The sequence below is a fragment of the Armigeres subalbatus genome, chromosome 3 (assembly GCF_024139115.2).
Source record: "Armigeres subalbatus isolate Guangzhou_Male chromosome 3, GZ_Asu_2, whole genome shotgun sequence".
In the NCBI taxonomy this organism is placed as follows: domain Eukaryota; kingdom Metazoa; phylum Arthropoda; class Insecta; order Diptera; family Culicidae; genus Armigeres; species Armigeres subalbatus.
In genome coordinates this window covers 141035705-141060035 of record NC_085141.1, presented here as the reverse complement: position 1 = coordinate 141060035, position 24331 = coordinate 141035705, and the positions used below count along the sequence as shown (strand labels likewise).

The following is a 24331-nucleotide window of genomic DNA, read 5'->3' as shown; positions in this document are numbered from 1 at the left end:
GTGAAAATCAAAACAAAAATGCAAATGGTCGCAACGCAAGTTCGCAACTATTTTGCTCCGCGCTTTAAATTTTAGAAAAATATCCTTGAAAAGTGGCCGCCAGCCCCCGTGAATAGATGTGGAAGTATGTCTCACGCCGCATTCGTGATGTTTGTGACCGAACCTTCAATACCGTATTAGACGTTCGCCGGCCGTGGCAGTGCGGAGGTGAGCGATTATGCCCCGAAGGAAGCAACCATCAGTTGTGCGATCATCAGCAACAGGACCAACAGCCCTATCCGCAGGATGACAAGGTTCCACCGAAGAGCCGTTCCGCTTGTAATCCACCTTGCGTTGTGCTGAGTCAGTTGATCCGGAGTCAGTTGGAATCAAATCGAGTTAAGAAGTACCATGAGGCCGGATCGAACCGTTCCAAGAAGGAGGGATTCCGTCGGAAGGTGTTCTGCCCGTTTCAACCTACCTGGCTTGGAGCAATCACTTGGGTGAGTTTGATTTTAATTACAATTAAAGAGGTGGAGGGCAACAAGTTTAGTTGCTTACCTTTTGGCGGAAGAGAGGAGAAAATATAGGCTTGAAGGATGACTTCGCACCTGGACGATAATTAAATATTAGGATAATTAGCATAATCTTTGCTAATAAAAAGTTGACCAAAAGACCTGTATTATGGATTGCAGAATAGGAGAACATGTTCGTGTTTCATGAACAAACTAAACCTTCACTCCTACGCTATGGCGTCTGTGCTATTTTCGGAAATGTAAATATGTTATCCGCAATATATGCTATCCACGTTTTAAATACAGCGTTTTACCGGACTGGGCAGGATTTGGTGGAAGGCTTACTAGTTCGATAATAGTGAGAAAAATGCCCTAGCCAAGGTCACGGGGGTTGACGGTACTGAAGATAATATTCATCTGTGTATCATATCACATTTGGAGCACTTCAGTGCGCCTCTAATGATTCACAGTGGATCGGCTGCTTTGCAGACTGAGCCTCTGATCGTATGTCCCGGCATACTTATTAGGTATAGCTCTTTACATGGAGGATCCGCTAGGGCTCATTAGCACTCTCCAAGGGGTCGGGAAATTAATCAATTTCCCGTCAACTGGAAGTAGCGAAGCCAACGCGTGGCCATAGGTAGGATAGGATAGGTTGTAATATAGATTGAAATTGAGAAGTCTACTTTGTATTTTAGAGACATTCAATTTTCAGATTGTTTTCAAGTGGGAGTGGAGAACTATTTAGATTTATCAGGATTTACATCAGGTTGGAAAATTCAAAATAGTAATGTCGATGCGTGATGCAATTAAATGAATAGAAAATAGCTTAATGATAGGAATCTGAATTTATGTTTCTCCATAACAATGAATATTTCTTGCATAAACTTTGTATTGGTTCTGATGATAAGTCTTAACATCATAGCAATCCAAAAATCAGCCAAGAAAAAACGTAGGATTAAAAAAATTAGATTGATCATAAAATGAAATAATAATATTGTTAACACCGCTATCGTACCCACCGTGTCCACCAACACTGCTACATACAAACGGAACAAGCCTGCCTGAGTTTCGTTGCCGATTTACATCGTCTGCTTAGAAAGGAGGATGAAGAATGAATTGATAGAAGAAAAGATGAAGAAATGTAAACAAATCTGCCATTAGGATTGAATTAGATGCGTTGAATTTATAAAATCTTATACTGTGAATTATAAGTGCCAGTAAACTATCTTGTGCTTAGGATTGTGGAATATTTGCAGTAAGTAATTGTACAAATTATACTATTCAGGAAAATGGATTATTTATTAATAAGTGCTTTCAAATTCCTTTCAAATAGTCCAACTGTTCATCTCGGTGATCGCCTTATATCGTAACTGAAAAGAAAAGAAATCATAATTAATTGCGGCTTGTAAGTTATAGAAAGTGACCTGAAAAGAAATTGACACTGAATTAAAGATTGTTACAGTGATCGTTCGCTAATTGGGGCACGACCTCACCCCAATTAGCGAATGCCGTTCGCTAATTGGGGCGCTTTGGCAAGCGTCAATGTTGTTTACTTTTTGCATTGAACAAAGGAAAATTTTACGCGCCAGAAAATATCGATCCCGCCAAACACGGAAACAAAACGTCAACGCGTTTTTGACATCACATTCTGACGTTTAGCTGCTTTTTAATTGGGTTTCGCCCCAATTAGCGAACCCCCAACTAAAAAGCGCCCCAACTAGAAAAACCCCAATTAGCGAACCTTCACTGTATTTGTATGCAGGGAAAGTATCCGATACAAAAAGAAACCAGGATCGAGTAGAAAGGTGTGGTGTGCAAGAGCACAATAAACCAATTATTGCAAGTAGACACTAAAGATAAAACTGTGAGTTGCTAATTAAATATAAATTCTAGTTTGAGCTGCCGCAAAATCCGGGCTGCTTCGAGAAATTTGGTTCAAATCCGAACAAATATGGAACATTTTAGATTCAGTCATTAAACAGATTTTTTTTTAATTTTTGTTTGAGAAATTGTTTAGAGTAGACAAGGTAGAAGTTTACTGTACTATTGGATAGAAAAACATTAAATTGAAAATCTGGGATAGAAGAGAGGCAGAAGAAAAAAGTAAAGAATGATATATAAAAGAGAAAAAGAGATTGATAAAAGGAGAAAGCAGATATTGATAGACAGATAGGAAGGACATAGGATTTGTAAGGCAATCCCAGCTATTCTTTTGTAGTTGTATACATACTGTATCTAACAATGACTAAAACACTAATAAGACAAAGTTATATGAGACTTTTATGTTGAAACATAACAGACAGACAACCGACAACAACACAATGACAATAACAGATCTAAAATATAGAAGTCAAGTAGTGTTTTACATTAATTATACAACTCACAATAATAGAAATGACTCAATAAATAATCAACGCCTAACGTACATACAAACAATACTGACATTCAAATTTACATTTTGACTAGACTTTGCTCATGTGACTGACTTGACTGACAAAACCACATTCCTGAAAGTTTTCAAGAGGATTATGTTAGCTGATTCCCACAGTCCGGTGTTCATTTGGTCAAAGTAGACTAGTTCTTCCGGCATAATCACTTGTCAATTTTCAAAAACCCACCCCGATCATAGCAATCCTAAGGGGCAAAAAAAAAAAGATAATAGTGAGAAAAATGGAAGCGTGGCCACTGAATCAGTAGAACCGGAAAATAAACGGGAATTTGATAGCTGGGAGATAAACGGAAAACCGGATGATAGCTGGGAATTTTGTTACCAGTAACTATTCTCCAGTTATGTTCCCTCCAAGGTCACGGGGGGTGACGGTACTGAAGATAATATTCATCGGTGTATCATATCACATTTGAGCCATCATATTATGTCCTGGCATACTTCTCAGCTATAGCTCTTTAAACATGGAGGATCCGCTAAGAGGTTGGGGAATTACCTCGGTATTTTCGCGTCAACTGGAGGTAGCGAAGCGCGTGGTCATAGGTGGGTGGGATAGTTTTTAATAGAGATTGAAATTGGGAAATTATGAATCACAGTAGATAATTCTTTTATTTTAGAGACATGCAAATTCCAAAACATTTTCAATAAAAAGTCGAGAACTATTTAGTTTTATTAGGATTTGCATCAGGTTGGAAAGTTCAAAGACATCCTCCTACTCACAATCGTTGGGTCTTTGTTGTTCATGTATGAATAACGAGTATGTATTCGATTACAGTATGGAACGCTTCATTTTTCCACAATGGATTAAGAGATTCTGTTACACAAAAATCTTCATAGATATTTAACAACAAGAGGTCCAAATAGCAATTTTTATTGTTTTTATATGATTAATTTGGTTCAATCCTAAGTAGGATACATTTGTTTTCTGAATCTAGAATAAAGTCAGCATTGCGTTGGTTAAAGTCCCCAAAGATATGAACTTTAACCTCCGGTGCATTGGCGTAAATAAGGGGTGGGGGGGCTAGCCCTCCCTAGAAAAAAATTAACCCCCCTAGGATTTGATAAGTTAGTTAGTAGTGATATTAGTTTTCAACATATAGCATAATGAATTACCGAAAAAGTTTGAAGACTAAAGAATTATCTCTCATATTCACTCTATCATACTTAATGAAATGAGTGGAAAAAAATTAGCTTGTTTCTGAATTCTGAGAAGATTCCCATCAGCATCCGAGAAGGATTCTCATCAGAATCCGAGAAGAATTCTCACTTCAATCTCTAAATAATTCTTATTCCAATCGTAATCCAGAAGAATTCCTACTGGATTCTTTCCAGTATTGTTAAGCAATACCCTTGGGAATCTGTGAAAAATACCCTTTAAAATCCATGGAGGATTTGTTTTAGAATCTCTCGTTGATTTGCTCCGGAATATCGCCAGATTCGTTTTAAGATTGGTTTAGGAATTCCTTGACAAATCCGAATCCTTCGGCGATTTGCTTCGTAATCCTTTGAAGATTTAATTCGGAGTCTCTCGACGTTTTGCAAATGATCTGCGTTGGGATCTCTAGACGATAAGGAATACGGCTGACGATTAGCTTCGGAATCCCACGAAGAATTGCTTCAGAATCATTCGACGTTTCGTTTCGGAATACATCGACGGTTTGCTTCAGATTTTCTCATAGATTTTGTTCAGAGTCCCTAATTTTTTTTTGGAACCATTCGATGATTTGCTTCGAAATCCTTTGATGATTTGCATCGGAATCCCTCAACAATTTGCTTCAACATCCTTGGAGGATTCCCTTCGGGATCGCTGGAGGATTATTTTCGAAATAACTGAAGGATTAATTCGGAGTCGCTCGACGATTTGCTTTGAAGTCCTTCGACGGATTGCTTCGGAATCCTTCGACGATATGCGTCTTCAGCCCTGGAACATTGCTCACGAAATACCTGGAACCATCATATTGGAATTCCTGGAGGGTTTTCGACGAAATCCCTGGAATATTCCCCTCCAAATTCCTGAAATATTCCCGTCGAAATTCCTGGAGGGTGAAGGATCCCTGCTACATTCTCGTCGGAATCCCTGAAATTTTTCCGTTGGAATTCCTGAAACATTCCCTCCGAAATCTCTAGTGGATTCCCTTCATGATCCCTGGAGGCTCCCATCGGTATTCTCGTCGAAATATCTAGAGATTTCCGTCAGAGTCCCTGGAACATTCCAGTCAGGATCACTAAAGGATTCTCATCAGAATTCTTGGAAGATTCTCGGCGGAATCCATGGAAAGTTGCACTATTTTTTTTTTTTTTTCATTTGAGATAGATAGAATATTTATGAAGTATGCAAATATATCCACTGCCTGACGCTAGTCGAGCGCAATTAAACATAGACTGTGAGTTGTTGCTCACACGTGCACACGTGCACGTGCTTGAGAAAAGAGAATAATATGAATGAGTGTGATGGATCCGCAATTGCCTTAGGTGGTTGGACTGCATTTGTCACATTACCGCTGATAACTTGATGATGAGATGTTAAAATGTTAAAATCCACTGCCTGACGCTAGTCGAGCGCAATTAAACATAGACTGTGAGTTGTTGCTCACACGTGCACACGATGCACGTGCTTGAGAAAAGAGAATAATATGAATGAGTGTGATGGATCCGCAATTGCCTTAGGTGGTTGGACTGCATTTGTCACATTACCGCTGATAACTTGATGATGAGATGTTAAAATGTTAAAATCCACTGCCTGACGCTAGTCGAGCGCAATTAAACATAGACTGTGAGTTGTTGCTCACACGTGCACACGTGCACGTGCTTGAGAAAAGAGAATAATATGAATGAGTGTGGTGGATCCGCAATTGCCTTAGGTGGTTGGACTGCATTTGTCACATTACCGCTGATAACTTGATGATGAGATGTTAAAATGTTCGAGAATTTTCGAAAAGAGGGTCAGTTTCGAGAAAAAATTTACGCCAAATAGTTACGCCAATGCTCCGGTGGATGTTCTGATAGCCTACTTGTTCAGCGCACTCAGAAAAAGATTTATAGTTGTGCTTACAAGCATGATTAGGTTGGAAATATACCGATGCGAATATGTATATGAATTTCTCCAGCTATATGGGCTTTTACCCAGACATGCTCAAATTCATTCAATTTATTTGTTGTGATGATTTCTAAATTAAAGCCCCGAACTTTTTCTGAATCGTGAGAAAAATCCTGTCACCTCTAAATACATTGAAGTTACCTCCAAAAATTTCTTCTCACCTAACGCTTTCATCCCAGTTTCAGTTGCCAGAATAATCGAAAAGAATGAGCTTAATATTTTTTTTTAAATATATCCTTCATTTTGGGTGGGCTTTTCATTCGAGTGAAATTCTGACAATAAATTAGAACTTCCTGCCGCGAATCGCAAGGCAGTCCCATCTGTAAAAAAGTGAAAACGAGAAAATCGCTTGCAAAAGTTTAGCATCTTTTTCTACTATTTATGTGTTTAGACTGATTTGATATAAAAAGCCATGCTATAATACAGAATTATTGGTTTTTTAGTAGAAACAGTATTAAGACTATTCTGCCGTAATCTGAAAAAGTGACGTATACGCCATTTTCCAAAAATGGTGTTAGCGAGTACTACTCATCGAGCTTTTTAACAGAAAAATGGAAAACATGCATGTTGTAAAATGGCTGTTACGTCACTTTTCCAGATTACGGCAGTATTGATAACAATAATTTTTCCAATAGTAATTCGAGTGTGACTGACATGCGGTTACTTCCTTCATCCATGCGAAAAGTAACCGCAAGTCAGTCACATTGTGACGACGATTCTCTCATTGAATCGTTTGTTCTTAGCAGCGTAATTATCCTAGGTAGGGGAAAGTGGGGCAAGATGGCCACCCTAAGTGGTACCCCTTGTAACACTCTTTCGAATTCACCTGATTTGTTCATGAAACACCTTTATGATGACCCGTCTTTGACATAAGTATAAAAAAAAACACTAAATAATAACGTTTCCGTATTTTAAAATCTGGTTTTAAAAATGGTATTTTCATGATGCCCATACCCCCTCAGGGCAAGACGAGCAAGGACCAAACATTATTATTGCTGAATTTATTTAGAACAGTAGACATATTTCTTGCACTTCAAGGGATTATGTTCCAATGATGCTTCGCTTGAAAATGACGTATTCCATGTTGATTTGTTGACCACCATCAACCGGTTCAAAGATGCAGCAGAAATAATGTTTTGGCTAGATAACTACTGCAGTTATTTAAAAATTAAAAATTGGAATATGTTCCAACACATAATACTTTTAATCAACTCTGACGTTGTGAACGTTCGCAAAATATCATTCAAATATTTTAAACCGACTGTAAAATAATCGTCTTCGATTTTCGGCACTGGGTTTTAAATAAAACAATACTTTGAAGTGCATTAAAACGACGCTTTCAAGAAAAGGCACTATCCGTCCGGCGCGGTTGGTTTATTGATTGGAACTGACTAATTACAGAGCTCGGCGACTTTCTCCCCTCTTCGCGCTAGCTAAGAGTTGGGCAGAGAATACTGCAAAAGAGATTAGAAGGTATCATCTCTATCCCATATTGGATGCTGTAAGATGAGCCTGATTCTCACAATCTCAGGGAAGCTGAGGATTGCACAGTGGTTCTGATGAAGGAATGGTTAATTTTAGTTACAGTCGCTTTACAGATATTTTACATCACCGGCCGCCTTGAAATACGCGGGATTTCAAACTCAAACATATAGATAACATCTTGACTTATCAATCTAAGCTTTACATCATTCAATTTCAAAGTACGTTTAATATACAAAACAATTTAGCCGAGACTGCCCTCATACGAATATGATCTTTAGTGCTTCTAGAAGATGACTGCTTGTTACGACTCCTGTTGACGACCCTCGTTGTTGACCCGCTGCATAGCGACTCTTGCAGAACTTCTCTGGCTTTTACGGAATACTCGGGCGTGCACTCCCAAGTTCCGTAACCTTGCGATGATAAGCGACCTGCATCAGATGAGAGGAGGTAATTTTCAAGAATAAAACGAGAATAACTTGACTTCCCTGGTGCGGAGGCTTGCGCGCCTCCGCGGGCGCTCCTGCGCCGATGTGTTGCGTTCTGCGGTGAGCAAGAACGTTCGATGAGAGCCACCTAGCTTGGCAGCGTGATCCCGTGCGTATAGCATCGTAAGAGTTCGACACCAGATACGCAATTCGTTGCGTGACGTTCGTGTGGACCGGAGTAGTGTGACATTGGGTTCACATCCTTCTTGCATAGTGAGACATACATCTGAGTAGTGGTGACGTGTTGAGGAGTTGATGTAACCTTGCGTGACCATCCTATACATCATCCTTCCAGCGTACTCGTAATGACGATTATAGCTTGACGTTGTCCGAATCAATACATGAAACCATAATGTGCGCCTCCGGAGTAGGCAGGCAGCTATGGCGGACGAAACATTCCATAAGTTTTTTTTGTCAATTGTTAAAACACAAATACGGCTATGGCGGACGGAACATTCTTTGAGTTTTTTCATCATTCATTGAAACAAAAATACTTAACTGGAGTGCGGGGACCGGTTGGCCCCCGCAGGCGCTCCTGCGCCTTCGTAGGAGGACTATGGGGTCCTCTAATCGTGTGGCAGGTTAGTGTTTTCGTGAATGGGCAACACACATATTTTGGAAATTGCCCGGGTAAACGTACCGTCCTTCGTTTTTACCGCCACCACTCTTATGTTTCCATCCGCTCCTGCGTGGATTTGTACCACTCGACCGAGCAACCATTTTAGAGGAGGCATGTTGTCTTCTTTTATGAGCACCATATGGTTCCCACACATAAATTGCTCTTTCTCTTTGTCCACTTCGTCCTATTATGTAGATCGGACAAGTACTGCGTGGACCATTTTGAACAGATACGTTGAACAAACGCCTGTGTTTGCTTCCACCTTGGCAGTTGGTTGTCTGGTAGCTCTGGCACTGATGGCTCTGGTATCGCTACAAGAGGCCGCTGGATGAGGAAATGTCCAGGTGTCAACACATCCATGTCCCCTGGATCGTTGCTTAACGGTGTAAGTGGCCGTGAATTAAGGCACGCTTCGATTTGCACCAAAATGGTCTCCAATTCGTCTGGGGTTACGATCTTCAAACTGATTGTCCTTCTCAAAATGGTGGCGCAGGTGTCACTCGAATTGCCGGCAAATCAGTCATTAGCTGTTCCTGCACGCTGGGTTTGTTGCGAAAACATGTAACACAATCGTGAATGACTCTGCGTGCCAGGCTTCTGATGCTAAGAATCCAATATCTCTCCCTTACGCTGGCGATCAATAGCTGCTGACCGGCATGAAGAAGTTGCTTGTGCTATTGACGCATTATAAGCAATGACAGAGGATGATTCTTGTCGAATATGATGGGATGCTTTCTGTTAGCCGAGATTGGAGCATTTTCCAGCCGGCCGCCGACTCGAATTATGCCATCCACCAGCCTTGGATTTAATGAAACGATACGGGATGTAGATTTCACTTCTCCTCTTCTGCTCAAATCCATAATCTCTTGATCAAAACATTCTCGTTGAGCGATGAGCGTGAGTCTACGAATGGCTTCTTCTTGTTCCGCGTGTGTAAGTGGCCCGATACGTCTGTTTGAGCGATCAGCTTGGAGCGTGTTGTCCTTGAATCTAATCCACCATGCAACAATATTCACTAGCGTATGGAACGACGACGTCCGAGTGAAGATAGCGTTAAACTCCTCAATGTTGACTACAGCAGCAACAGTTTGATATGGATGTAAATTCTCCTCTAACAGTGCTTCGTCTACTTGAGATCTGGAGACCGCGATAGTTGTTGGCCAGCTCGACTTGTCTTTCAGCATCCAGCTAGAGCCGCTCCACCAGAGGGAACAGTTCTTGAGCTGCTCCGGAGTTGCTCCTCGTGATATAATATGGCAGGATTATCTATGCCAGGGACGTGGCTCCATTGTCCTTTTTTCGTCAAATGCTGCACTTCGGACACTCGATTCGCTACAAACATCTGCCACCGTGATGGATCACGGAGCATTTGACGAAAAAAGGACAATGGAGCCACGTCCCTGGCATAGATAATCCTGCCATATTATCCATCACGACAATACAGGACAATCATAGAGTCCGTCCAAAAATAGGCCTCAAACGAACTCGGAATACTTTTTGAAACTGTTTCGTACACGTGGGCTAGCAGCAAGCAAATATAGTATATTAACAATATAGCCCACTTCGTAAATCTCCATATATTAGGCAAGACACAGAAGATTCACACCATCTTGCGTCGTAAAAGGTAACTAACGCCTGAAAACGATAGCCAAGGGGTGCGATAATTGCAAAAATTACACTAATATTTTTTTTTTAATTTTAATTACATTTTTCAAAATTTTATTTTTTACTCAGAATTCAAAATAGGGTCATGGTATAATTTCTAGCATATTATTCCGAAATGTTATACTGCATATTGAAATGAACGTTTAAGCACCCCCGGAATGTCTCTTCACTACATTGCTTGCCTTTTGTGACACCGCGGCGCTACTGCGTTGTCTCTTCAAATCAGCCAGAGTGGACTATATTGGTAATAGAGTATATTTGCAGCAAGGCAGATGACAGTTCAAGCCTGGGGATGGTTTGCAGCTTCCTTTTCTTCTTGGTTGAACCTTCCAAAGGCGCCACCCTGGATTTTGCTATCAGCAGACGTGATGTTATCTCTCCATCCCAATGTACGCATCGTATGTAGATACATGCACCGTATGCTTTTGTGGAGGCATCGCAAAACCCATGCAGTTCAACCGACTTGAGTGTAGTATTCAGAGTTCCTTTCGAAATCCGATCCATCGAGGAATCTGCAGCTCCTTTAGACCTTCCAAACTACTTCGATACTCACGCCACTGTTGCTGTAGATCTTCAGCTAGCTCTTCGTACCATGATATCTTAATCATCCACAGATGCTGAATGAATATTTTTCCGGCCACAATAACTGGCCCAATGAGACCCCTTGGATCGAAAATTCTTGCAAGGTCAGAGACAGCGATGCACTTAGGTGCTTTGAAGTTGAAAAAATCTGATTGAGGCTCCCACACAAGCCCCAAGGTCTTGATTGCTGCACTTGAACCATCTAACTCGAAAGAAGTTGTTTCGTCTCGATACTCTGGACCAGAGCCTTAAATATTCATCTTCATCCGAATTTTGACAAACATCGCATGAATATTCAAAACATAGAATGGCATAGTCAGACGACTACTCCACCAACTCATTCATTTGACTGTCACTGAGTGTGTTTACTATGCGCAGAAAAAACATTATTAGCATTGTTTATGTTGATGTTCACCGTTGAAAGTGCCTCGCGAATGAAAATCGGATTCAGTCCTGTGTGATAAATCACTTTACTCATTTGAAACGTGTTTAGATTTCAGTTAATTTATCAATTTGTAAAATGTGCATAAATATTCAATGACTAATATTCAACTGAATATTGACTGTCCAGAGCCGACTATGAATGTGTCTGGAAGTGAACTGACAATTGAAGAAAGGTGGACTTCACCAAAAAATTTCGATTATTTTACACTCTGCTCTGGAGGTATCTGCTCGAGAATCTCGGGGCAGTTTGAGCTCCATTTTCGCAGGGTGAACCCTCCACCGCGGAGTAGTTTTTGGACGTCTGCACAAAGTGTAATGCCTTCCTCGATTGAATCAAAGCCAGAGAGCATGTCATCAACATAAAAATCCTACACTAACATTTTGGCAGCTGCTGGATAACGATCTCCATCTAATTCAGCCAGGCGACTCAAGCACTTAGTTGCCAAATATGGCGCTGAAGCAGTGCCGTACGTCACGGTACACAGCTCATAGATTCTGATGGGATCGGTAGGGGAGTCACGCCAGAAAATCCTCTGCAATCTACGATCACTAGGCTGTACTAGTACCATACGGTACATTTTTTCGACGTCGGCCACTATCGCGTATTGATTCCATCGAAAGCGTGTGACAATGGATAGCAGATCATCTTGTACTGTGGGCCCGACCATAAGGGCATTGTTGAGTGACACTCCGCTGGTCGTTGTACAAGACGCATCAAAGACGACCCGCAGTTTTGTTGTGGTACTATCTGGCTTCAGGATGCAGTGGTGAGGAATGTAGTATTGTGGTCCTCTTTCCTCCTCGTAATTCAGCTCCACCATGTGACCTAGTCGACGATACTCATGAATGAATTCTATGTACATCCTTTTCAGTTCTGGGCTTGCCTCCAGTCTCTTCTCTAGGCTCAAAAAACGTTTCAGTGCTGTGGCCCTTGAGTCTCCCAATCGTTGGATGAGAAACTCCTTCTTCGATAGCGTTACAACAAATTGACCAGATCGGACTATGGGATTAGAAGCTATTGCTAAAATACTAACCGTAGGATTGCCAATCCGGAGATGCCGAGTTTGCTTCATGGTCAGGTCTAGCATGTTTACTGGTGGGAAACATTCTCGACACCCTGGACATAGTGAGCCCATTGTACTTGCCACACAGGATACATACTCATGCATGGCGGGCACAGAAAATCTTTCAATTAAATAAGGAAATGCTAACAAAATTGCTTGAACAATAGGCCAAATTACTTTTGAAATGTAGAGCCATTGAAACAGAAGATGGAAGGTAACACTCCCAAGTAATGTATAAGTCACCTATATTTGAATAATGTTTTTGTGAGCGATTTCCCATATTGCCTCGATCACCCCTACCATCTTCGATGACGGTATCCATAACTCAGTCTACTTACGCAAACAGTTTATCTCTGACTCATGAACAAACAAACAGGCAAACTAATACAAAATAAAGATAAAGGTTCCGTATTGACAATAAATACCTAGGTAGGTAATAATTATTCTATTATTTTGGTTTTGACAAAATTTTGAGGGTTGTAAGCTAGCTGATTTTATTCTCTTTCGATCTGTATTGGGGAAGTGATGAAAATTCAACTATCGTGTTGCACATTACATATGGAGGAAACGGAACAGTATTAAAGAATTGAATAGGGCGAACGGGGTAATATGCACCCCTGGGGTAAAACGACCTTTTGGCAGGGATTAGAAGAGAATGACAAAGTCTCTCAACTATCGCAAGCTGTCATAACAAAACATTGATTCGAAGGCCATACCCCATGATAAATTTATTTTAAATAGCCCCAAAAGCGGGGAACACTGGTTCTGATCTGTTCTGATGATGCATTCCAACTTGTTCTACACAGTTGTGTGGTTCCCAACACAAAATGAGCGAAAACAATGCGAAAGTCATCACTTCTCTGTGGGGGTTGCCTATCCGATTCTGTTTTTTTCGCTTTTTCGCACATCTTCATTTCATCGCTAGGTTTCGCAGGTTGCGACAGGATGATCTACGATGAATTACATCCCCGCAACTTCGACGTCGTGGCGCTGCAGGAGATTTGCTGGACAGGACAGAAAGTGTGGAAAAGCGGGCATCGAGCGGCTACCTTCTACCAAAGCTGTGGCACCACCAACGAGCTGGGAACCGGCTTCATAGTGCTGGGTAAGATGCGCCAACGCGTGATTGGGTGGCAGCCAATCAACGCAAGGATGTGCAAGCTGAGGATTAAAGGCCGTTTCTTCAACTATAGCATCATCAACGTGCACTGCCCACACGAAGGGAGACCTGACGACGAGAAAGAAGCGTTCTACGCACAGCTGGAGCAGACATACGATGGATGCCCACTGCGGGACGTTAAAATCGTCATCGGTGACATGAACGCACAGGTAGGAAGGGAGGAAATGTATAGACCGGTCATCGGACCGGATAGTCTGCACACCGTATCGAATGACAACGGCCAACGATGCATAAACTTCGCAGCCTCCCGCGGAATGGTAGTCCGAAGCACCTTCTTTCCCCGCAAAAATATCCACAAGGCCACATGGAGATCACCTAACCAAGAAACGGAAAACCAAATCGACCACGTTCTAATCGACGGTAAATTCTTCTCCGACATCCTGAACGTCCGCACTTACCGCAGTGCGAATATTGAATCCGACCACTACCTCGTTGCAGTATGCCTGCGCTCAAAACTCTCGACGGTGTACAACACGCGTCGAAGTCGGACGCCGCGGCTTAACATTGGGCGGCTACAAGATGGTAGACTAGCCCAAGAATACGCGCAGCAGCTGGAAGTGGCACTTCCAACGGAAGAGCAGCTAGGCGCAGCGTCTCTTGAAGATGGCTGGAGAGATATTCGATCCGCCATTGGTAGCACCGCAACCGCTGCACTTGGCATGGTGCCCCGGGATCAGAGAAACGACTGGTATGACGGCGAATGTGAGCAGTAAGTGGAAGATAAGAACGCAGCATGGACGAGATTGCTGCAACACCGCACGAGGTCGAACGAGGCACGATATGAACGGGCGCGGAACAGACAAAACTCGATTTTCCGGAGAAAAGGCGCCAGCAGGAAGATAGAGACCGTGAAGAAACGGAGCAACTGTACCGCGCTAATAACACACGAAAGTTCTATGAGAAGTTAAACCGTTCACGTAAGGGCCACGTGCCACAGCCTGATATGTGTAAGGACATAAACGGGAACCTTCTTACGAACGAGCGTGAGGTGATCCAAAGGTGGCGGCAGCACTACGAAGAACACCTGAATGGCGATGTGGCAGACGAAGATGGCGGTATGGTGATGGACCTGGGAGAACGCGCGCAGGACATAATTCTACCGGCTCCGGATCTCCAGGAAATCCAGGAGGAGATTGGCCGGCTGAAGAACAACAAAGCCCCTGGGGTTGACCAACTACCAGGAGAGCTGTTTAAACACGGTGGTGAGGCACTGGCTAGAGCGCTGCACTGGGTCATTACCAAGATTTGGGAGGAGGAAGTTTTGCCGCAGGAGTGGATGGAAGGTGTCGTGTGTCCCATCTACAAAAGGGCGATAAGCTGGATTGTAGCAACTACCGCGCAATCACATTGCTGAACGCCGCCTACAAGGTACTCTCCCAAATTTTATGCCGTCGACTAGCACCAACTGCAAGGGAGTTCGTGGGGCAGTACCAGGCGGGTTTTATGGGCGAACGCTCCACCACGGACCAGGTGTTCGCCATTCGCCAAGTACTGCAGAAATGCCGCGAATACAACGTGCCCACTCATCATCTATTCATCGACTTCAAAGCCGCATATGATACAATCGATCGGGACCAGCTATGGCAGCTAATGCACGAACACGGTTTTCCGGATAAACTGACACGGTTGATCAAAGCGACGATGGATCGAGTGATGTGCGTAGTTCGAGTTTCAAAGGGCATTCTCGAGTCCCTTCGAAACCCGCAGAGGGTTACGGCAAGGTGATGGTCTTTCGTGTTTGCTATTCAACATCGCTTTGGAAGGGGTAATACGAAGAGCAGGTATTAACACGAGTGGTACAATTTTCAATAAGTCCGTCCAGCTATTTGGTTTCGCCGACGACATAGATATTATGGCACGTAACTTTGAGAAGATGGAGGAAGCCTACATCAGACTGAAGAGGGAAGCTAAGCGGATCGGACTAGTCATCAACACGTCGAAGACGAAGTACATGATAGGAAGAGGTTCAAGAGAAGACAATGTGAGCCACCCACCGCGAGTTTGCATCGGTGGTGACGAAATCGAGGTGGTAGAAGAATTCGTGTACTTGGGCTCACTGGTGACTGCCGAAAATGACACCAGCAGAGAAATTCGGAGACGCATAGTGGCTGGAAATCGTACGTACTTTGGACTCCGCAAGACGCTCCGATCGAATAGAGTTCGCCGCCGTACCAAACTGACAATCTACAAAACGCTAATTAGACTGGTAGTCCTCTACGGACACGAGACCTGGACGATGCTCGTGGAGGACCAACGCGCACTTGGAGTTTTCGAAAGGAAAGTGCTGCGTACCATCTATGGTGGGGTGCAGATGGCGGACGGTACGTGGAGGAGGCGAATGAACCACGAATTGCATCAGCTGTTGGGAGAACCATCCATCGTTCACACCGCGAAAATCGGACGACTACGATGGGCCGGGCACGTAGCCAGAATGTCGGACAGTAACCCGGTGAAAATGGTTCTCGACAACGATCCGACGGGCACAAGAAGGCGAGGTGCGCAGCGGGCAAGGTGGATCGATCAGGTGGAAGATGACTTGCGGACCCTCCGTATACTGCGTGGTTGGCGACGTGTAGCCATGGACCGAGCCGAATGGAGAAGACTCTTATATACCGCACAGGCCACTTCGGCCTTAGTCTGATTAAATAATAATAATCATTTCATTTCATTTATTTAGTCTACATCTAAACAGATAACACTGAATTGACGAGCTCGGTGGTCTAGTGGCTACCGCTTCTGCCTTATAAGCAGGACTAGCAGTAGCTGCTAGAATTGGAAATGAACCAAAAAGCTCGTTTCCCTTCATCCAATTAGAAATTCCATCAAATGCGCCAGTATGACCTAACAAATGAGATCACCAGTACTTGTACATTGAAGATGAGTGCTAGTCCCAAGCAAAACATCTGTTGGTTCTCTGTACAAGAACAGCTGATCTGGTCATAATGGAGTAGCAACTACGGGCAGTCAATCAGTCCTACTGTTATAACCTTCAACACAATTCCAAAACTTCCCGTGGCACCTATGAGAGGTCGTAGAATTCTCTGCATCTTTCTTAAGTAGGTGTCCAACTAACCATCCTTCCCCTTCCTCAGCATTCGCAAGGACGTGGCCAGGACAGATCTCGACTATTAGAGAGTGCATTGCTTCCATCTAAGAGATAGTGATTAGTCCCAAAAGAATATCTGTGGTAACGGATTAAAATAATGCTACTCTCATACAGTAGTCTTGGCTTGTACCACCTACGAATTTGTGCGAATTGCTCAATGCTAATGCTAATCTAAAAGATAACACTGAATCAACAATTTGACCCCACAATACACGGTTCGAGGCCGCATCTCTCCATCCTCAATACGCCCCACGCTCGCCAAGTCGTTCTGCACCTGGTCTGCCCATCTCGCTCGCTGCGCTCCACGTCGTCTCGTACCTGCCGGATCGGAAGCGAACACCATCTTTGCAGGGTTGCTGTCCGGCATTCTTGCAACATGCCCTGCCCATCGTACCCTTCCGGCTTTAGCTACCTTCTGGATACTGGGTTCGCCGTAGAGTTGGGCGAGCTCATGGTTCATTCTTCGCCGCCACACACCGTCTTCTTGCACACCTTGTACATGACACATTTGGTGCGGTGGCGAATCTTTTTTGACCGCAGTTTCTTCTAGAGCCCGTAGTAGGCCCGACTTCCACAGATGATGCGCCTTCGTATTTCACGGCTGACATTGTTATCAGCCGTTATCAAGGATCCAAGGTAGACGAATTCCTCGGCCACCTCGGAGGTATCCACGTTCCGCCCACAAGCATGTACTTTGTCTTTGAGGCATTCATCACCAGTCCAACTTTTGTTGCTTTACGTTTCAGGCGGGTGTACAGTTCTGCCACCTTTGCAAATGTTCGGCCGACAATGTCCATGTCATCCGCGAAACAAATGAATTAACTGGATCTGTTGAAAATCGTACCCCGGCTGTTACACCCTAGCGCAATGTTGAACAACAGGCACGAAAGTCCATCACCTTGTCTTAGTCCCCGGCGCGATTCGAACGAACTGGAGTGTTCGCCCGAAATCTTCACGCAGTTTTCCATACCATCCACCGTTGCTTTGATCAGTCTGGTAAGCTTCCCAGGGAAGCTGTGCTCGTCCATAATTTTCCATAGCTCTACGCGGTCTATACTGCCGTATGCCGCCTTGAAATCAACGAGCAGATGATGCGTTGGGACCTGGTATTCGCGGCATTTTTGAAGGATTTGCCGTACAGTAAAGATCTGGTCCGTTGTCGAGCGGCCGTCAACGAAGCCGGCTTGATAACTTCCCACGAACTCATTCACTAATGGTGACAGACGACGGAAGATGATCTGGGATATCACTTTGTAGGCGGCATTAAGGATGGTGATCGCTCGAAAGTTCTTACACTCCAGCTTGTCGCCTTTCTTGTAGATGGGGCATATGACCCCTTCCTTCCACTTCTCCGGTAGCTAGCTGTTCGGTTTCCCAGATTCTGACTATCAATTTGTGCAGGCAAGTGGCTAGCTTTTCCGGACCCATCTTGATGAGCTTTTCCGGGCCCATCTTGATGAGCTCAGCTCCGATACCATCCTTACCAGCTGCTTTATTGGTCTTTAGCTGTTGAATGGCATCCTTAACTTCCCTCAAGGTGGGGGCTGGTTGGCTTCCATCGTCCGCTGAATTGACGTAGTTATCTCCTCCGCTGCCTTGACTTTCACTGCCTGTACTCTCAGCGCCATTCAAATGTTCCTCGTAGTGCTGCTTCCACCTTTCGATCACCACACGTTCGTCCGTCAAGATGCTCCCATCATTATCCCGGCACATTTCGGCTCGCGGCACGAAGCCTTTGCGGGATGCGTTGAGTTCTGGTAGAACTTGCGTGTTTCTTGAGAACGGCACAGCTGTTCCATCTCCTCGCACTCCGCTTATTCCAGGCGGCGTTTCTTCTCCTGAAAAAGGCGGGTCTTCTGTCTCCGCTTCCGTCTATAACGTTCCACGTTCTGCCGGGTACTTTGCTGCAGCGCGACCGCCCGCGCTGCGTCCTTCTCCTCCAGAATCTGTCTGCACTCTTCGTCGAACCAATCGTTCCGTCGACTTCGTCCCATATACCCGACGTTGTTCTCCACTGCGTCGTTAATGGCTGCTTTAACTGTATTCCAGCAGTCCTCAAGAGGGGCCCCATCGAGTTCACCCTCTTCCGGCAACGCTGCCTCGAGATGCTGCGCGTATGCAGTGGCGACATCAGGTTGCTTCAGTCGCTCTAGGTCGTACCGCGGCGGTCGTCGGTACCGAACATTGTTGATGACGAATAGTTTTGGGCGCAGTTTAACCATCACCAGATAGTGGTCAGAGTCGATGTTAGCGCCACGATATGTCCTGACGTCGATAATGTCGAAGAAGTGCCGTCCATCAATCAGAACGTGGTCGATTTGTAATTCTGTCTGCAGTGGTGATCTCCAGGTGTACCGATACGGAAGGCTGTGTTGGAAGTAGGTGCTGCGAATGGCCATATTCTTGGAGGCAGTGAAATCAATTAGTCGTAGGCCGTTTTCGTTCGTCAGCTGGTGTGCACTGAATTTCCCAATAGTCGGTCTAAACTCCTCTTGGCCAACCTGAGCGTTCAAATCTCCTATGATGATTTTGACGTCGTGGCTTGGGCAGCTGTCGTACTCACGTTCCAGCTGCGCGTAGAATGCGTCCTTATCATCATCAGTGCTTCCGGAGTATGGGCTATGGACGTTGATTATGCTGAAGTTGAAGAACCGGCCTTTGATCCTCAACCTGCACATTCTCTCGTTGATCGTCCACCACCCGATCACGCGTCTTTGCATGTCGCCCATCACTATGGAAGCTGTTCCCAGCTCGTGTGTGTTGCCGCAGCTCTGGTAGATCGTATGATTGCCTCTAAACGTTCGCACCATTGATCCCTTCCAACAAACCTCCTGCAACGCTACGATGCAGAATCCACGGTCCTTGAGCACATCGGCGAGTATGCGTGTGCTCCCGATGAAGTTGAGAGATTTGCAGTTCCACGAACCGAGTTTCCAATCGCTAGTCCCTTTTCGTCGCGGCGGTCTTCGCCGATGGTTCCGGTCCGTACTCTCTTGTTGATTGTTCGTTGCGTGAGTTTTTTTTGGCTGGCTTGCAGGGCCTGACATCAAACCCCCTAAATTTCCGGAGGACCATTCCTCCTTATTTCCGGTGGACCATGGTACACAGTTTCACTTAGAGTCCCTCGCTGGCACTCGGACGATGATCAGCCGCCCCTAACATGGAGAACAGACGCTGTTTGATAAATTTGTTATCATGGCTTGATATGATTTGGAACAGTTGTTGCCTTTTCTTTTATCGTTGTTCGTTATTAATTGAGAACGTTTTCCAGAGTATTTACTACAGCGCATGTAGTTCGGATTTCGAACTACCAATCCAGTAGTAAACATTCTTGAAAATATTCCTGGAACATGGCTAAAAATTCCAAAAGGTCGTTTTACCCCGGGGGTGCATATTGCCCCAGTTACCCCTAGTCATCTCTTATCTTCTTGTGGAACCAGTATAAACGAGTTGTGTTTGGTCTTCTTTGTTCTATTTAGATTGTGTACAACAATACGATGAATGATAGCATACCATTGATAACATTGATAACTAAATCAACATTTAATAGGGCTCTTTTCCGTTTCTGCACTTTTTGAATGAATGTACGGGCTTTTTTCGTTTATCATGCAGTGAATAGGAGTAGATGCATTAGACTATTAGAGTATTAGATTGCTAATAGTGCTGGGAATCTTGTGACCAACATTTACATATTGCCTTAGGCGGTACTCAGTATGACAAATGCGTTATCGAAGACTACTCGTACTATTCAGCAGAAATATAGAAAACCTAGGTAGGGGAACAGACGGCTTTGGCAGGTTTTGTTCTATTATTGGCAGGGGGTTTTTGTCGACCGAATTTTATGAAATTTGGCCACAATATTCTTTGATATGCAAAGAATGTTTAGGCCAAATTTGAGCAAAATCAGTAATAAGAAAACCTCCTGACAATAATAGAACAACACCTGCCAAAGCCGTTATTCCCCCTATATGTTTTAATTTTACGCATATGTCACTTTTCCAGATTATGGCAGAATAAGCTTTTTTCGTGGCTTGTAACTTGTAACGATTGTGCGAGATTTCTGGGAGAGCAAATTTTGCCCACCCTGATCCAATACATGTTACAAAAAGTAACCAAGTGGTAATAAAAATTACTAACCACTACCTTCCATCAATTATGCTTTAGAAATAAGCCAAAAAAGCAGGTAAGCAATATTTTCTCCTCTCAATCCTATGCTATAAGTATAGGGGACCAGGGGGCATTATGAACACCCGGGGCAGATTGGACACCCCCCCCCTATTCTTGTTAATTCAATTATTTTTCTACTTTCAATGCAGTGAACTCTATAATCCTTCCATAAACAACTAATTTATAGCGTAGAAGCCATTGTTTTATTTTCGTAGCGCATAAATTTGACAAAAAAGTTAGAATGTCTTCCAAATGGTTAAAAATTATAAGTTTCACCTCCCATAAAATAAGCTTTACTTTACCACAGAAGATGATTTTTCAATTATTGGTCATCCCATAGCAAAATTCGGTTATTTACAGTGCTCTGGCATGCATTTGTGACAAGTTTCCTTGATTTTTACAAAATTCCCAACCGTTTTTAAATTTGTTCACCTGTTGGGGCAAACTGAACACTCTCTATGGGGGTAGAACTGACACCTTAAAAATTAAAAACATAACCTCAAACTCATCGAACTTGGCTTTCATATCGTCTTATTTTCGTGTTATTATGGTGCGGAATTATAAATCGCTATAAAAGTTCCAGTACATGACATATATACCATAGAAGCATATATATACCATAACAGTCGCTGAAAGTGCGACAAAAAAGGAAGTGTTTTGTATAGATTTGGCAATCTCGTTGGCAAGTTGATTGGTACAACCCATTGGAAGGATTGGCGATGCCAGTAGAGTGAATAAGAGTATGCATAGACTATGCAATGCTTAGAGTAGAGACGATTGATAAGGGGTCGTGCAATAAGTGTGAGGATCCATATAAAAACAATCATATGCTTCATACAAAAAGTTCGACATACATGTATGAGGCCGGCTGAAAGTGGCATATTTTTGCGTTACGTAATCAATCTTCTTCTATTCGTAATGGAATTAATATAGAAAACGACCATATATGACCTCGCTTAAGAAGAGGGAAATAGATTTTCGGATGTTGATGATCCAAACACAATTTTAGGTGTCTCATACAAAATTATGACAGGAAGATGAACAATTGGGTAATATTTATGTTGGATGTTCCATAAAATAGGTTAAAATGGTATATAATCACAAGTAAGATAATTTTCTTCATATTTTATAAGGGTGTCCATACTGCCCCATGGGGGTGTCCAATCTACCCCGCTACCTTCCCGAGAGTAGTGAAAAATTAACTATTACAAAATCGTCCTATATGATTGAAATTGCCTTATTTTCAATACGATTCAAAACAGAACTGATAGTTAACGAGTAATAGCATTATGTAATTGCTAGAAATCCGAATTATATTCAATTTTAATCACCTAAAATTGATTCAAACCTTAGGGTGTCCATATTGCCCCTTGTCCCCCTACTTTTAATAGACTAAACGACAAATTTTACACCAAATTGAAAGTATAACAGATCAACACAATACTAATTTCGCCGCAGTGTAAGCTATACTAGTTTAATTCCAAGATTCGAATGTCTCATTCCATGGACCTGGTGTTTTCCAATTAATTTAACTATTTGTAACGGTAGGGCTTCACATTTTATTAGATAGGTAACAAATTTATATTATCTAGTACTCAGTTTTTTTAATCTTTATTAAGAAGGTCTCTGCACTACTCGGTTCTTGATCTTGGATATTCTAGGGTTAGTAATGGTCGATGAATGACATCGGATATTAATATGGATCAATTAGATAGATCCAATGCAAAAAGGGATTAGGTATTAATAAAATTTGTATAGTTCAATTAGGTGTTAAAATTCATTATTTTTCCCCTATAATAAATTGTTTTCTCCTCTACAGACAAGTGCCATCATCTGCGGCTGGTATACAAGTCAGGTGATCTGTCTCTACCGTCGTAGTCACAACTGGGAAGGCCCAAAATGCCTTCCAAATTTGATTTCTTCTGCCCATAAGCACCCCCGTGAGTATAAATTTTCACGCTTTTCGGCCTGTCGTCAATATTCGCGCCAGACATCCCCACCCCCCGAACCTGTCCCAGACTCACCGCACTCCCAGCAACAATGTGCGGTTCCTAACTTTTTCGGAATTCCTATTCCAACGGCCAAGGGCAGCCGATTGTCGGAGTTAGATTTTGCAGATCTCGACGGGAAGGGAGGCAATGTTATCTTCGAAATCAACAACGAAGATCTGAAGCAGAAAAAACAGTACTTCGATGATCACGTTGCAGTAAGACTACAGCCGGTACAGAAAGCTCCCACTGTTGAAACGGCTGTGGAGAATCTGATATCCGTAATCGGTGAGATCGAGTACCAACTTGGAGTTCAGAATCTAGAGATCGGGGACTACAGGACTGCTGTTTCCCATTTGAAGCTGGGTACCTCCCATCAACATGCGGGTGCCGCCTTCAATTTGGGAATTTGCTATGAGCAAGGATGTGGCGTCAAAAAGAATGCCCGTGTGGTAAGAAAATGTCGCACACAAAAGTTGATTGTCGTACGGAATAAAACCAAAGAGTCTTAAGGTTTAAATTTTATTGTAATTAACGCGACTGTTAACAAGTAAAGCATTGCTGATTTTGTTTTTTTCTGAAAATGTAGTACAGTAAAATTTGCTTTGTCGTTTACGCCGTGCTATTGTTTCAGATGAACAACAGCCTTATAAACTAGAATAGAATGTACGTAATTCTATGAGTAGAGTGACGTAACGATACTTGAGTAATGTCAGAATTGTGATCGATTGTATGAACCAAATAATCGCGTCACTCTAGTAGAATAGGTTCGAAGAACTAAAAAGACGGCAAATCACGATTTATTACGACAATCTGCAAAACGGAGGCGATGCGAAACTAAGAATGGCAAAGAAGTTCTATAGAAGCAAATTTCAAAGGTAAAGTGAACAATGTTTCGTAAAATCCTGGAGTCCTTGACTAATTTTGTACGATGATTAACCATCCAGAAAAATAAACTCAATAAAACTACCTACCTATTCAATAAAACTAACACTTTTTTATTTTGCAGGCGATGGAGTGCTTCCATTTGGCATCGACCTTGGGCCATGCTCAGGCTATGTACAACCTGGGCGTTTACTACGCTCGGGGTCTTGGTGGGCTGCGCCGCAGCCGTTCGATGGCGAAGAAGTGCTTCATGGCGGCCGCCGATTTGGGTCTGGAGGATGCCATTGTTGCGCTTGGGCCAAATTACAACAAGCAGTCATCAAGACGCAGTTCCGTGTCCGCAGGTTCATCGTCGGGTTCACCGCAGCCGCTCACTGCTCCGTACGAATTCAAGTTCAATTATGACGATATCCTACGTTACGGTGGCTTCGACGCGGTCAAAGTTCCCGAGAGATCAGATGCAATGGAACTGCGTTTGGTGTCGGCGATGGCCTAATGCTTGTAATTTTGTGCCCATATTAATATGATTAAATCATATATATTTTCTTTTTTTTTGGTGTTTGAGCATTAAATACTGATGCATGCAAATAGTTACGCAATATATGAGGAATCAACATAGAA

The 24331-nt window shown here is 43.2% G+C and overlaps 1 protein-coding gene across 1 annotated transcript; it reads left to right on the top strand.

Moving 5' to 3' along the window:
• On the top strand, positions 1-24331 carry LOC134227600 (DAP3-binding cell death enhancer 1-like). The gene is made up of 3 exons (XM_062709189.1): positions 1-482; positions 22657-23277; positions 23835-24331. The coding sequence occupies exons 1-3, from the start codon at positions 117-119 to the stop codon at positions 24204-24206; spliced, it is 1359 nt and encodes a 452-aa protein (XP_062565173.1). The 5' UTR covers positions 1-116; the 3' UTR covers positions 24207-24331.

What these genes read in the sequence shown, in the direction of transcription:
- LOC134227600 (XM_062709189.1), top strand. Translation starts at nt 117, where the DNA reads ATGTGGAAGTATGTCTCACGCCGCATTCGTGATGTTTGTGACCGAACC. An exon ending in GGCTTGGAGCAATCACTTGG is followed by an intron (nt 483 to 22,656) that starts GTGAGTTTGATT and finishes TCTCCTCTACAG; the next exon opens with ACAAGTGCCATCATCTGCGG. An exon ending in TCAAAAAGAATGCCCGTGTG is followed by an intron (nt 23,278 to 23,834) that starts GTAAGAAAATGT and finishes TTTATTTTGCAG; the next exon opens with GCGATGGAGTGCTTCCATTT.